We start from the raw sequence: 15,436 nt of genomic DNA on the forward strand, positions 1-15,436 counted from the left end.
CCCACCTGACAGCAGTGTGTGGGGGCCCCCCTCCCACCACTGCCTGGTTACCACAGTGACAGGAGACCACTCGTGGTCGTCTTGGGTGGTTTTAATCCGCCGGCCGTTAATCTGCTTGTTCTGAAGAAAGACTCAGTTTGTTGGAGCTCCAACTTCTGACGCCACCCGGGAGAGAGAGAGAGTGTGTGTGTGTGTGTGTGGGTGTGTGTCTGTGTGTGTGTGTGTGTATCTGTGTGTGTGTGTGTGTGTGTGTGTGTGTATGTGTGTGTGTGTGTGTGTGTCTGTGTGTGGGTGTGTGTGTGTGTGTGTGTGTGTATGTGTGTGTGTGTGTGTGTATCTGTGTGTGGGTGTGTGTGTGTCTGTGTGTGTGTGTGTATCTGTGTGTGTGTGTGTGTGTGTGTGTGTCTGTGTGTGTGTGTGTCTGTGTGTGTGTGTGTATCTGTGTGTGGGTGTGTGTGTGTGTGTGTGTATCTGTGTGTGGGTGTGTGTGTGTCTGTGTGTGTGTCTGTGTGGGTGTGTGTCTGTGTGGGTGTGTGTCTGTGTGTGGGTGTGTGTGTGTGTCCCATCCCCACAAGTTTGAAGGGATTATTAAAATGTAGTTTAGTGTCAGGTTTACAGCAGGTTAAGGTTGGGTTATGGTTATGTTAGGCAGGGTTAGGCTTCAGTTTTGATGGTTAGGGTGAGCAGCTCGGGAAAGGGTTATGTCAATTTCCTATGTCCTCACTACGACATGAAACGTGTGTGTGTGTGTGTGTGTGTGTGTGTGTGTGTGTGTGGTCTCGATCTCTCTCATCTCCTGTTAACTCGGTTCAGAAACTGAGGTCCACCTCCCACAGAGAATCCTGCTCTCTGATTGGCTGTTGGCTCTCTAAACTCCCTTCCTGTTTGTGCTGCAGTTGAACTCGTCAGTAAAGTTGTCATTAGAAGTCATCTCTGTGCTGATGCAGAGACTCTGGGTGGATGTGACTGCTCAAAGTGTTTGTAGGTGAGGGTGTGGTTACAGCAGGGTGGAAGCACTCCACAGCGCTCCAGTTCACATACCGTTAGCCAAACGCCACACAGAGACCCTCTCACTCGGAGAAACCAATCACAGAGCTCCAGGTGAAGCCATCACAGGTGTGCAGCAGAGAAGCACCAAACCTGCAGTTCCTCCTCCGTCCAGCAGGGGTGTCCATCTCCAGGCCTCGAGGGCCGGTGTCCTGCAGGTTTGAGATGTGTCCTTGATCCATCACAGCTGATTTAAATGGCTGAATGACCTCCTCTGCATGTCTTGAAGTTCTTCAGAGGCTGGTAATGAACTCATCATGTGATTCAGGTGTGTTGACCCTGGGTGAGATCTAAAACCTGCAGGACACCGGCCCTCGAGGCCTGGAGTTGCCCACCCCTGGTCTAGAGGGTGAAGCGCAGACATTGTGACGTTATGTCTGCATCGCACACACCTGCTGATCTGGAGGATCCAATCAAAATCCTTGATTTCAGCCCCTAAACCTGGAGCAGAGACTGGTTGGATGTTTGGGAACGGTAACCTCAGAGCAGCCATGGTCAAATAAATAAAAACGCTCCAGCAGCACAAAGCCACAGCCACCTGGAAGTCTAAAAAGCCACGCCCCAACTGCAGGTTTTGGGTTCGACTTTCCACCCTGCAGTTTTCTGATTGGTGGGTACTGTTTTAGGAAGATTTCTGTCAGCCAGTCAGGAACAAGCACAAAATATCTGTGACTTCCTGCATCAACATGCGCCTCTGAAGCGGTCTGCAGCTCTGCTGCAGCAACACGGTGATGCAACGATGAGCTGATGCACCTCTTCTTTCAGAATAAAAGCAGACGAGCCCGTTGCCACAGGTGCTTCTGTCTGTGATTGGTTGTGAGCTGGACCCCCGCCGCACACCTCTGCAACCGTCTTGCATCCAACTGTGCTGGTTGCAGCAACTTGTGATCAGCCAGTTTCCGTGTGGTGAGACTGTGGATGCCGTCTCTGCATCAGTCGTGACACTGATCGAATTTATTGATCTAATATAACTGTCCAATCACTGAAATCATCAGTTCACCACTGATCGATCAATAACCAATCAATAGTTGGTTGCTGCTGGCCTGATGATCCACAACCATGTTTATGTTGTTATGTTCAGTTCATGGCGGTCGGGCCTCGGCCCCCTCTCACTGACTCGCGAGCAGTTTGAAGTTTTTACACGATCAATAACAGCTCGATCATCATTACTGTATTGATTGATCAGAGGAAGCTGATCTCATGTTTCAGCTGAAACTTTGCTGCTCAGTGATCCGGTTTGAGCTGAACGACCATGAAATCTCTGCCAATTACCCCGCGCCTCCTCCCCCTCCCTCCATCATCTGTAATCACCCCCCCCCCCCCCCCCCGCAGGACCACCAACCTCCCGGCTGATCCATATTAGGCCCTCAAAGCTCTAATAAACTTCCTCCGTATCGTTTTAATGGAGAGGCAGCTGCTCTCTCTCTCCCCGCTTTGATCGCCCTCGCCTCCTTTCTTCTTCTATGGTTTTGGAGGGGATTTCTTTGCTCTTTTCGTGGCCCGGCACAATTGTGTTATTGGAGATAATTAATTCTAATCCCCATCAAAAGGCATTAGTGGCCCCGGGGCCCCTGTTCGCGCTTTTCTAGCGGGCGAATGAAAGGCAAGGGGAAGAAAAGGGCCGAAGGCCGCCGCATTGTGGCCGCCATCTCCCTCCATAAGGCGTGAGTGGAGAGAAAAGGAGCGAGAGCTTTAGAGAAATGAGGCCGGGGGCCTCAGGGCTGGGCCCGCCGCCGCCGCCGGAGGGCCCCCCTCCACCCTGCCGAGAACATATGGCCCGTATTACAGCGGAGGATTCCGCTCCATCAGGAGACGCGACGGCCTCCGTCTTCACCTCCATCATCACCTCCTCCCACAGTCCTCCGCCAGAGTCGCATCGGCTAAGCGACTGTCCGAGGATCAGCCCGAGAAAATAAAAGCCCCGACATCTGACCTCTGAGAAATAAACTTTTACTGTGAAATACCTGCAGAAGACCCATTAGTATTTTATTTTATTTTATTACTTATTTTGCATCATCATGATTATTATTATAAATCTTTGTTTAGTGTTTTTATTGTGTTTGATTCTCGGGGATGAATAACGATGTTCAGTCTGAATGTTTGCTGTGTCGCCTCAGAGACGACACTCGCCGTTTTCATATTTGAAATCAAGAGTTTTTAACGTGTTGTTTAAACTCACGCATGTTTAAAATCATTAATATTCACGTCACAGTCACAGCTGCTCGCGTTTGTTTAAAGATTTATTGCCGATAATCGTTCAGTTTGAAACGATCACGACTTTTACTCATAATTTTTGATTTATGCCACAAACACGGAAAAAACAAACGTTCACACGACGTTTACACATCATCCTGCTGAGGATGTTCAACATGATCGATAATCAATAATCACGTGTTATAAACTGATGATGCACGTTTGATTGATCAAATAAATTTATTAAGTCCAGAAAAAAAGGATTCAAGATAATTGTTATTGATTATTTTGGCCTAAAGAATTCATGATCAATGATTTTTGAATCAAAGGTCTTTGATTTATTTATTTCTGAATAAATCAGATTCTGAGCTCATCGATCAGGTAACTGATCCATAATTAATATTTGATGTGTGACCGCCAGCTTTTAAAAAGGTTTCACTTTTAATGTTTCATCACAGAAAAATGAACTCGTTTTTAATTTATGATTTCAAACTCTTATGTTTGATCCCACGCAGCGTGTGCGTGTTTTATTCCAGGTAACTCACGTTAATCTAAATGGTTTGTTTCTCTCATCTCTCTTCGTTCTCTCACCTTTGTTTCCTTTCTTATTTCTGTAAATCTGTTTTAACACAACAGCTCCACTGCACAACAAGGACCTGACACAAGGACCGGTCTCTGCATGCAGGTGTGTGTGTGTGTGTGTGTGTGTGTGTGTTTGTGGGTGTGTGTGTGTTAACGAACATATAAACTGGTCTACAGTCAGCTCTGATCCTCCACAATAAAAGTCTCTGTGTTAAATCATGACACATGAAGGTCAGTGTTTGAAAAACGGCAGCAAATGAAATGCCCCCCCCCCCCCCCACACACACACACACACACACACAGTTTTTCATATCAGAGTCAGACTTTTCTGATGATCAAAAACAAGCAAAGAAACAAACAAAGAGCTCCTCTGTAAACAAGCTCAAATCATTTAATTGCTTTGATTTGTTCGTGGATTAAAAATAAAAACTGAATAAAAATAAAATAAATTCTCTGTCACCATTTTGATTTTTTTTTACCTTCAACATAAATGTTTTTCATTATTTTCAGAAGTTTTATTTTGAAAGACGCGCGTCCTCCTCTCTGTGTTTTTATTTCTTGTTTTATTTATTTCTACTTTTCATTTCTAATTTCTTACGTTTATTGTTTTGTCGTTTGTTTGTTTGTCCTTCCGAAGCGGCCCTCGGCTCCTCTCGGCCCAGCTCGACTGTCCGGGCTCTGTGCGCGTCTCCGCTGCGGGTTCATGTCTGCGGATAATTGGCGGGTAATTCCGGGATCACTGGAGACATTTTGCGGCAAAAAGGGGAAAAAGCTCGAGATCAAAGTGAAATCTGTCGGCTCGTGTTCAGGTTCACGGCCCGCAAACAGCCGCGAAATCCGCACCGCGAGACCGCGGGAGGCGGACCGAGGCCGGCCTGAGCCCCGAGACACGAGCCGAGCGGAGCCGAAACACCGGGGGCGCAACAATAATAACACATAAAGAAACTAAAACAAAGCGGTGAAAATAAACCGGGAATAAAACCAAAATTAAAAAAATGAATAAAGGAGAATTAAATAAAAATAATTAAAGAAACACAAACACGGCGACAGAAAGACGTGCAGATAAAATCAACAAACAAATAAACAATAAAAACATCATTAAAACTGTAAATGAAACAAAAACAGGACAAAATAAAAGAAACGAAATATAAAAACGAAAAAATAATAGATCAGCTGTTTCCGGTGTTTACACTAAAAACAAACAAAAACGCGGTCACAGTGAAGCCTGGAGATGCGAGCTTTCTGTCCACCAGAACTAACAAGAAATAAAATAAAACAAATACACATTTTATTTTAATCGTTTATTTTATGTATCTATTTATTTGATTGTACTTTTTCAGTGAGTCTTGAAGGATCACAGCGAGTGATGGACGAGCTTTCGAGTCACTCGTTCTCTTTGTTTTTGCTGAAATTGATTATTGGAAACAATTTTCTCGATTAAATGAAATCAAAGAGACAAAATTAAAACCAGTAAAATTCAGATCGTTCTTCTCAATGTTTTTATTGAAAATGTTCTTTTGTCCTCAGCTTATCGAAGATAAATGAATTTACTGATACTTGATCGATCAGTTATTGATTATTCTGATTATTCTGCTGTTATCAGCTGACTGCTGCTCGTGATTGATTAGTCATAAGTGATCAGTAATTTTGTTCTCCTGATAAATAAATCAGTTCTCTGAGCGAGATACGTGGTTTTCACAGGGCAGCAGAGACATTTATTGATCGGTTATCAGCTGATTCCAACATCGGTCTGTTTGTTTTGTAATCAGTAACGTAAATGATCGATAAATGAAACACATCTGAATCGATCAACAATCAATAACCCGATCAGCCTGCAGCGTTCCATGTTTTTATTTGAAAATGACAGAATAAGTTAAAACATGCATCAAAACCAACGAAGGACAAACACACGACGAGGACGCGACAGAAGGAGAAGAAGAAGACCTCCCACTTCATTCATGCACATGGTAATAATCAATAAGTAATAATTGTGATGGGTTAAATACACAGACAGGAAGTGATGTTGCTTCTACACACAGAGTCACCGATCGATCAGATCATCGATCGAATGATTGGAGGATGAACCCAACGCTCGATCCGTTGTTGATTATTGAGTCTCATGAGTCTCTCTGCTTCCTGTTTACGTGTCAGAGGTCATGTGAGGTCATGCTCTGCTGCAGGTGCCGTCAGGTGGTTAAACTGGCGAGCAGGAAGTGACCGGCACACCTCAGCGACAGAGCGCCACGCCCTTCATCCCAGGCTGTGATGTCACAACCGCTCTCCTCACAGTCTGGCATGGAGGGCACCGCTGGCAGACTTCCTGCGGCCTCGTGTCTCCGGTCACGTCGGGGGAGCGCTAAAACACAGGTGAGCTACAGAGCATGCTCAGAAGCAGGAAGTGCTCCAACACTCCTCCTAGTTTGAAGCTTCTTGCAACTAATTTTGAAAGTTTAACTCCAGTTTGAAACTAAGTGACAGACGATGAACTGGCGATGAATTAAAATGTAATAAAGGTTATTTCACCCCAAACAAACCTTTAAATAACAATAATGATGAGTTATGATGTAATTCAGGTTTATGTGGTTAGTTTGTGATTGGATAAAATGGATCAGGTGCTTTTCTGCCGGTCACGTGACGCAGGTGCTTTAACCCTGTGAGAAGAAGTTTACTGTGGTTAACGATTCTTTTTTGTCTCGATTCTTTCGTTCAGCTCGAACTCGTTTGACTCTATATCTGAAAATCATGACCGGTTTGAGTTACACTGAATACTAACAGTAATCAGAGTAAAAATACTCTCTAATTATTGATATATATCATCGGGTTTGTTTCTTGTTTCTGTCGAGCTTGTTTTAAAGTGCTGCTGTTGTTTGGTTTTTAAAATAGTTCCTCAAACGTAAAAAGAAAAGCAGCAAATATTCTTCAGTGAAAAACATAAATAATCAAATCACTGATCGATCGTCTCAGCTGCACGTCTATAAATTGTTAGATCAATAAAAAAGTTCCAGTGACAAACTGCAGCAGCACATAAACGTCTGAAGTTTGTCAAGTAAAAGTACTCAGAATGAAGTTACTTGAGTAAAAGTACTGAAACCCTGACAGCAGCTTCAGCCTCACCTGTGTGTGGATGCTGAGTGAATGTCGTGTGGGTTTCGTGTGGATGCTGAGTGTTGTGTGACCCTCACTCTGGGTCTGCGATCTTCAGCTTCACAGGAAGTCAAATTAACTTGTTTGCATTCGATTTGAAAATCAGACATGTCGTCGTGCTGTTCCTGCTCCGTGACCCTGCTAAGATGAATGTTTAGTTTAAAACAGAAGCTGCTGTTTCAGGAAATTTATTTATCTCTGTAAACTTTTAATGACTACAAATATTTAAATTTTCTGTGTTAGTAAAGGCGACGTCAGAGTACTTTAACTTCAATATTCTGAACACTTTTCCTGACTGAGTGCTTCCTCCAGCCCAAACGGCGGCGAGGAGAGAATGGCAGAGTGGGACTGTTTTTGGGGTGAAATGATCCTTTAAATGAAAAGCCTTTCATCTGAGCGGCAGGTTCTCAGGCTCGGCCGCGCGACCCTGCCAGAGGTCAGCAGAGGAGCAGACAAGGTCGTGGGAGAAATAAATCCTGATCAGAAAGACGAGTCCTGATCATCAGTGTGTTTGTAAACATCTGCAGTGTGACCTTTGACCTTGCTCTAAGCAGGACTCCAAACCACTGTGGCTCAACCTGCGGCTCGTGGCCCTCTGAGGGACACCAACAGTTTCACAGATGCCTGAGCCGAAAGAGCCGTGCTCGGTCACACTTGAGGGTGAAAGGTCAATGTTAATGTGTGCTGCTGGCCAGGATCTCAGAGACAGCAGAGTTCTGACCGAGTCCTTAAAGAACCGAGTCTCTGACCTGGATCAGAGAAACCTAAAGGTCTTCACACTTTAAACTTACAGAACTGTTTGGTGTTTTATCATTTAGCTAATGCAGCTTTACCTGCAACAGCCACTGATTCAAACCACTGTGTGTTAAATTCACTGATATTTGAATGGAGTTTGGTCACAACTCATGCTACATGCAGACTAATGTTAAACTAGCCGCAGTACCCACACTAACTGTGGATATTCATGCTTACATACAGAGTTTGTCTTGGATTTGCCTACATGAAAACTAACATTAAATTACTTAAAACTTGAATGAAGTTTGTTATGGCTTTGCCTGCATGCAGACTGACATTGCTGAAGGGAGTCTGGTTACACCGGTGAGTATTGAACGGGTCCGATGACACTGGTTTTGCAGTACTGGATTTCTCTGTGTCCCCAACCAAAGCAGGATCAGACTCAGAACCAGGACTCCCAGGCTCCACCTCCTAGCAGAACCCTGCGGTTTACCTTCCAGGGTTCTTCAGGTGGATCACAATCTGGACTCTGGTTCAAGTCTGACCCGGTTGTTGTTTTTGTACCTCAGATCATTTGTGACTCGTGTGTAAAAGCAGATCACAGACCTGGGGTCAGTCTCATGTCTGTTGGCGTCCCGGTTCGGTCACAGTGCAGGAGTTCAGAAGTCCATCTCAGTCCAACAGGATGTCTATGACAGCTGCATGCAGAGTCCAGCAGGAGGCGCAGCAGCTACTATGAGGTGTTGAGGAGTGGTCTGGGGTAGACCCCTTGGTAGTAGGAAGCCTCCAGCGGCTCCATGGTCCTCCCCCCGAGGCCGGACCCCACCCCGGTGTTGTAGGAGGAATACTGCAGCGCCTCGTAGGCCTTCAGGTCCAGTTTGTGCTGCTGCTCCGAGGACGACATCAGGTTGTTGATGGAGAACGGGTGGTTGAAGGAGTAGTGCGGGTCTCCTTTGATATGGAGCTGCGACTCGTGAGCCATGGAGTGGGGGGGCAGTGACAGCGAGGAAAGGAGCTGGGCACTGGACACCTTCAGGTCGGACGGCCCGCCCACGCCTCCCCGCAGGTCCAGCCCGGGGGGCGAAGCAGCCTGGCTGGAGGAGGGCAGTGAGGAGTCTAGGAGTCCCGGAGTTTTGAGAGCATCCCCTGCGGGAGACGCAGCCCCGCCTCCGCTGCCGCCCACCTGCTCTTTCCTGCCGTCTGACTTGGCCGACATCTTCTTCTCGCACTTGAACCTCTTCTGGCGACGCAGGTAGCAGCCGTTCTCAAACATGTTCCCGGAGTCCGGGTGCAGGGTCCAGTACGAGCCCTTCCCCGGTTTGTCCGGCGAGCGCGACACCTTCACGAAGCAGTCGTTGAAGGACAGCGAGTGGCGGATGGAGTTCTGCCAACGCTGCTGGTTCTGTCGGTAGTATGGGAACAGGTCCATGATCCACTGGTAGATTTCGCTTAGCGTCAGCATCTTACTGGGCGCCTGCTGGATCGCCATGGTGATGAGGGAGATGTAGGAGTATGGCGGCTTGGCGTGTGGGTAACTCCGTCTGAACGCTTTGTTGTCCCGGGCTCGGTTTAGTCCGCCTCCGCCATACGCCATGCCGGGACTCATGCTGGGGCTCATGGGGCCGTACGGGTTTAGGCCCATCGAGGCCTGCTGGGCCGACACCGAACCCATCCCGGATGGGCTCAAGGCCCCGCCCATCGATGCCACTCCCCCGCCCAGCCCCGTCATGGCCGCCGGAGCAGAGCTCGCCATTGCTCCTACGGGGGCAGGGCTGAGACCAGTGCCGCTATAGGACATGTTGAAGGAACCTGACGTGGTCCCAGTGCTCGACATGTAGCCGGACATGGAGCCCATCCCCAGACCAGAACCCATCCCAGCGCTGGCCATTGGGGAGTACACCTGCAGAGAGAGACCAGAACCAGTCAGAACCAGGACCAAGACTAAGACCAATCGGACTAAATACAGAAAAGTTTGAAACCAGAACCAGGTCTAAGACCCAGTTTGCTCTGTTGGACTGTCCTTCTGCAGTGCCCCCTGCTGGTTGTTTGCCTGTAAAAATGTGAAACTTGATTAAGTCTCCTCAGATTTTATTCCAGAATCATGTGGACAGTCAGGTCTGCAGAGGAGGGTTAAGCCCGGTCCCGAGATCTCAGGACCGGAGGAGGAGGAAGACCGGGTCGCCGACCAAAGGAAAAGTCAGCGGCGCGATGCCCGGCTCCTCCAATCCTGAAGTGTATGTGTTTGAGCGCTCAGCAAGAAATAAAGAGCAGTCCATTAATGATACAGAACCTGGTTTAAAAAACATTTAAAGAACGTTTTCTGTGTATTTGATGAACAGTTTTAAGTGACAGGATCTGATTTTCATTCGTAAAGCGTTCTGTTATTGATAACAATGATGATACTTTATACTTGTATGTAGGGTCCGAGTTTCTCCTCCACATTCACATTTTAAAAGTTTTAATTAGCTGAAGAGAACAAATTTAATTTAATTTAATTTAATTTTTTTATTTTGCAGTTTATTTTGAGATTATTAAACTTTATTGTTTCTGACTGAGGCTCGGTCAGCAGCGGCCTCCTGCTCTTTGTTCCAACTTCAGTTTGATTTTCATTTTCAGATTTTTTTATTAAACGGGATTAAAAATAAATAAATAAAACCACAGCTTCGTTTTTCCCATTAAATAAAAGGATTGATTATCAGTTTATTATCGGAAGATTTTCATCCTCATTCAGAATCTAATTTAAAATATTCATGATTCTTTTTTTGTTCTGGTTTATTTTGATTGTTTATTTTAATTGTTTTTCTTGACGGAGTAACGATTAAATAAAGTTAAAATAAATCAGAGTTTATTTAAACTTTCACGTCGTGACGGTGAAATAAACGCAGTTTGTTTAGATTTCACTGAAACATTAAAAACGTGCTGCTGTCTGTGATTATTATTGTTAATATTTCTTTAATATAATTGTGACTTTCTGCGGTGAAACAGAACTGAGATAATTAAAAATGAAACGGATGAAATGAATAAATGATTAAATAAAAGTTTTCACATCAGAGAGATTAACAAATAGTTTCTGTTACAATCTTTGGAAAATTAATCGGGTTTATCCGGTAATAGCGGCTCTTCTTCTTCTTCTTCTTATTATTATTATTATTTCCGATAATCAGTGATCAATACCCGCAGCGAAGGAGCGGATTCGTGTCTGCGCCAGAGTCAGTTTGAAAAAGACCCGATTTTAGAGTCTCGGCTTCTTTGTCCTGATTTTCTCTGAAACTCTGAAACTTTTTTTTATCTTTGTTATTTTAATTTGAATAAAATCGCCGCAGATTTTTTCTGTTATATTAAGTATATTTATTTAATATTAAATATTATTAATATAAGATATATTATCCGGAACCAAACGCTCTGATTTTGCTGCTCGTGTTTGAAGAAAGATTTAAAGCTGATTAAACAGATTTTTAAATCTCTCGCTTTCTCTCTGATAAAGTTCATTTTTACTTGCTTTGGATTTTCTGATAAATAAAAAACACAGTTTTAAAACCAAACCGGAACCCGAACTTTAACCGGAGAACTTTCGCGCAGTTTTCCCGTTAAACGCTTTAATCCGGCCGGGCTCTTATCCCGGCTCTTGGCCCGGGTCTAACGCCGTGGGCGCGGCGGTGACCGACCTCCTCGCTGTAGTATCCGCTCCAGTCCGGAGCTTCGTGGCCTTCCATCTTCACCGTGCCCAGCATGTCGGGAGCCCGCGGCCGGATCGCGGATCCTGCAGGTCCCGCTCCGGGTCTCCTGGCCTCCCGGTCCTGTCCCCGTCTGAGTGTCTGCGCGCTGCTCCAGGTGGAAGCGTGCCGTGCCGAGCCGAGAGTTAGTGAGGAGGAGGAGGAGGAGGTGATGGTGACCTGCGGACTGATGTGAGCCTCCTCCTCCTCCCCGTGCAGGTCCGGCCCTCCGCTGCTCCCCCCCCTCCTCCTCCAGTCATTCCTCCACTCAGCCTCCACCTGCGGCTTCACCGAACCGGAACCGGGCCCGTTTCTTTATGAACTTTTGAAAATGTTTGATTTTTGTTTTTGTTTAAACTCCCCATAAAATAAAAACTAAATCTTATAATTTTTTTAACATTTTAAAAATATTTTAATAGACAATAAAAGTGCACGTGCCGCCGCCGCGCGCACAAAGGTCCGTCTAAAAAGGATTTTTCGCTCCATTTCTGCTGAAGACTGATATTAAATCACGTGTGCAGGATTATTTCAAAACGTCATGAAATAATGCTGCAGATTAAGGTGAAAGATTAATTATTTCTCATTATCCTCAAAACACAGTTCGAGTTTTGTTTAATGCGTCTCAACCTTTCACACTTCTGTACAAATGTCCCTTTAAAAGCAGTTTTTAGTCTTACATTGAACACCTCGTCAAAGAGTTCACATTGTTTTAGACTTTAAATAAAAGAGGCATCGTCCTTCACAATAAGAGTTGCAATTATAGTCAAACCCTAAAAAATAAGCACGAGCTTTTAATGTGAAAAACCATAGAGCTGATTGGGGTGCTTGAAGGCAGGCTTGCTGTTTAAAGTTTAATAAGCAAAATCATCTTTAACGTGTTTGAAATGCAGGAAACACATCAGCGTTAAACAGCTGGTTTGTGGCTTCATGAAGCTCCAGATGTTTCAGTGCTGATCGTCTGACTGCACTCAGGTCAGTGAACGAGACCTGCACACGCACAGAGGCAGACCCACAACAAGGCCCTAAAAAGGACTCCTCCATACAAAGGAGACCCGACAGCCACAAAGAAACATATTCAGGGTGATTATTATTATTATTACTATTATTATTATTATTATTATTATTATTATTATACTGGCTGGTCCCAGATCAGCCTCTGCTCCAGCTGACAGCCCGGTGTGGAGCTTTAATGAGCGAGCGCAGCGGCGGATTATCGGACTGGATTAGAAGGACGAGCTGCTGGATTTAAGGACACTTACACCAAACACTGAGCGGAGGCACAGAGGGGGAGGCCCGGGAGGACACCTCCTCACTGAGGTGCAGCTGAGGGGAGGAGTCCAGGTGAGACCCTCAGACCTGTGCAGCACCTGTTTGTATGGAAGATGCTTTCAGAGCCGCTAAGGACAGATGAAACGTTCCAAAGGTGAAAGCACGCCTTTAACTTCTGATGGAAACTGCACCCAGATGTTACCCCGCTGCAGGGGTCAGGGGTCACAGTCTGCAGGTAAACCTGACTTCAGGTGTGATAATCAGGACAGGTGAGAGCGGGTCTCCTTTTACCTGCATTTAGAGACCAGGTCATCTTTGTGTGTGCGTCCCTCGGGGTCAGAGCAAGTTCATACAGTAGCAGACGGGTCATGTGACTCATGCAGTACCTGCTCCTCCTCCTACCTGCCAGCGTGGCTGTGTGAACTGTGAACACACCTGTGTGACATGACGTATGAATATTTCAGCCTCTGATGTCACGCTGCACCTTTCGCTCCTGTTTCCAATTTTTTATTCACTGCCTTGTGTTTGACATGGCGCCGATGACAGCGTGGAGGTCGACGCCGAGGAGGAGGCGGCTTCGTTGTGACTCACAAGGCTGTAAATCTCACTAAAAGCTCCTCACTGACTCACCTGTCACCTGCACGCCTACGCACAGACACAGCGGCTCCAGGAGCGGCAGAGCCAAACCCCCGGACCTCACCGCCTGGTGGGACCACTGAGGAGGACGAGGGTCTCCAGCTTCATCTTCATATGAGGGTAACACCAAACATCCACCAATCAGAAGGCTGCTGTGAACCACACACACACACACAGTAACACACACACACACACACGTACACACACACATGTACACATACACACACACACGTACACACACTAACAGTAAGTGTGTGTACGTGTGTGTGTGTGTGTGTGTGTGTGTGTGTGTGTTACTGTGTGTGTGTGTGTGTGTGTGTGTGTGTTACTGTGTGTGTGTGTTACTGTGTGTGTGTGTTACTGTGTGTGTGTGTGTGTGTGTGTGTGTTACTGTGTGTGTGTGTTACTGTGTGTGTGTGTTACTGTGTGAGTGTGTCACAGGCTGTTATTAAAGCCTGTTGTTGCCGTGGTTTCCTGTGAACTCCTCCTCTCTGTGTGGGGGAAACGTCTCTCAGCTGTGAGTCATGGCCGAGGATGTCAGGTGAGTTCATCTGCAGGTCAAACAGGCAGTGTTGTGCTCACATGAACACCATGTGACCTCTGACCTCCACGCTCACCTGAACTCTCTCTCACAGGTGTTCTTTCTCCTGTCAGCAGGTGTAGTGTTGTGGAATTATCTTCCTGGCGTTCCTCTGATTGAGCAGAATCAAAACAGCCAATCAGAAGCTGGAGTCTCACACGCTGCAGGTACCGTCAGGTTTCTGTTCACGTGACCTTTGACCTATGATAGCAGCTGGTCTGTGCGGCGCCCTCTGCAGACCACAAGGTCAGGCCAGAGCAGAAGAATCACACGCAGGAGAATAAAGGCACAAAGGAACTTCACACGTGTGAGCGTGCAGATGTGCACAGGCGGTCATCCTGGACACACAGGTGGTCACAGGAAGTGACATAAGCATGGAACTGACTCCAGGTGCGTTGGTGGGGAAAAGGGCGTTACCACGACAATGACTCTGTGCTGGTAATAACTGACTGCATTGTGTATTTATTCATTTATGAATGGAAAAAAGTCATGTACAGGTGACGGCAGCGCTGCTGTCTTCTCTTCCTGTTGAGCAGCTGCTTCCTGTTCCTGCTGTTCAGTTTGAACTTTCAGGTGGATTTGGGTTGGGAGTCCTGACCCTGCACACCTGGTGGAGTTTCCACCTGTAACCCAGCTATGAAAACATCCGTGCAACGAGTTCAACCTCATCAGGCTGCATTACCCACAATCCACCAGAGAGTCCTGCAGACAGTCCGACCCAGCGCAGGTGGACGACTTCACCGCAATCAGGCTCAGGTGATTCTCTGCAGGTGACGCCGGTGTTAGCAGAAATAAATGCAGGGACGTCTGGTCTGGTGTTCAGGTCTGTGTCAGGGCTGAAGTTGAAGAGCCAGAGCGAGATTTTGTTGGTCACGCTGATGTTGCAGCTCAGTGACTTTATCCATGCCGTGACTGTTTGAGTCGAGGTGGCCCAACCCGGGTCCCAAGCCACCCCCCCCCCTCCCCCAGCCTCCATGTGCTAACACCTGTTTGAAGGCTGAGGGAGTCCTCTGGTGGCCGTGTGAAGCAGTGCATGTAAAGCCTGCGGGGAAGCAGCCATGACCACCTTTCTGTGCTGTTAACGCTGATGAAGCGTTTACCTGAGCATGCATCAGCCCCCCAGCTGTGACTGTGCAATACATCCACATCGATAATTTTAATGTGATTATTAGATTTTTAGACATACACACAGAAAATCGAATGATTAATGCGCAGTCACTTTCCACCCAATCACATCTGTCTGCACAGTCACATGACCTCACCGTTTCTTCTTTTCTGTTTCCATTGCAGTATTTTATTTTAGAGCACTTTAACAACACTGTTGTTGTCCACTAGATGGCATCAGTCCTGTGTGTGTGTGTGTGTGTGTGTGTGTGTGTGTGTGTGTGTGTGTGTGTGTGTGTGTGTGTGTGTGCGCGCAGGTTCTCAGGCCGGCGCATTGATGACACACTAAAGAGGCGAATCTGCTTCAGACTCAGTCTGGTGATCCGACGCTGGACCCTCGAACAGGTGCGCAGGTCTGTGGGAAACAGTCGGA

General features: G+C 46.4%; 1 protein-coding gene and 1 long non-coding RNA gene across 3 annotated transcripts; one reads left to right on the forward strand and one right to left on the reverse strand.

Annotated features, from left to right (window-relative positions):
* The first annotated feature begins 2,456 nt into the window (after positions 1–2,456).
* Positions 2,457–8,000, forward strand: LOC146495533 (uncharacterized). 2 transcript variants are annotated; one of them, XR_014871045.1, is made up of 3 exons: positions 2,457–5,789; positions 6,003–6,189; positions 7,210–8,000. It is a non-coding gene; the product is annotated as an uncharacterized LOC146495533 (long non-coding RNA). The 2 variants fall into 2 exon arrangements; XR_014871044.1 differs by having other exon boundaries at positions 2,457–6,189.
* Positions 8,001–8,092: 92 nt separating this feature from the next.
* On the reverse strand, positions 8,093–13,139 carry foxa1 (forkhead box A1). Its single transcript, XM_085142472.1, has 2 exons — positions 11,367–13,139; positions 8,093–9,601 (listed from the first exon to the last, which is right to left on the reverse strand). The coding sequence occupies exons 1-2, from the start codon at positions 11,430–11,432 to the stop codon at positions 8,435–8,437; spliced, it is 1,233 nt and encodes a 410-aa protein (XP_084998598.1). The 5' UTR covers positions 11,433–13,139; the 3' UTR covers positions 8,093–8,434.
* Positions 13,140–15,436: the final 2,297 nt, after the last annotated feature.

Source organism: Neolamprologus multifasciatus, chromosome 19 (genome assembly GCF_963576455.1).
Source record: "Neolamprologus multifasciatus chromosome 19, fNeoMul1.2, whole genome shotgun sequence".
Classification (NCBI taxonomy): domain Eukaryota; kingdom Metazoa; phylum Chordata; class Actinopteri; order Cichliformes; family Cichlidae; genus Neolamprologus; species Neolamprologus multifasciatus.

Excerpts from the sequence above, each read along its gene's own strand:
- foxa1 (XM_085142472.1), bottom strand. The coding sequence starts at position 11,432 with ATGCTGGGCACGGTGAAGATGGAAGGCCACGAAGCTCCGGACTGGAGC. Across the intron at positions 9,602-11,366 it reads GCGGATACTACAGCGAGGAG|GTGTACTCCCCAATGGCCAG; the intron begins GTCGGTCACCGC and ends CTCTCTCTGCAG.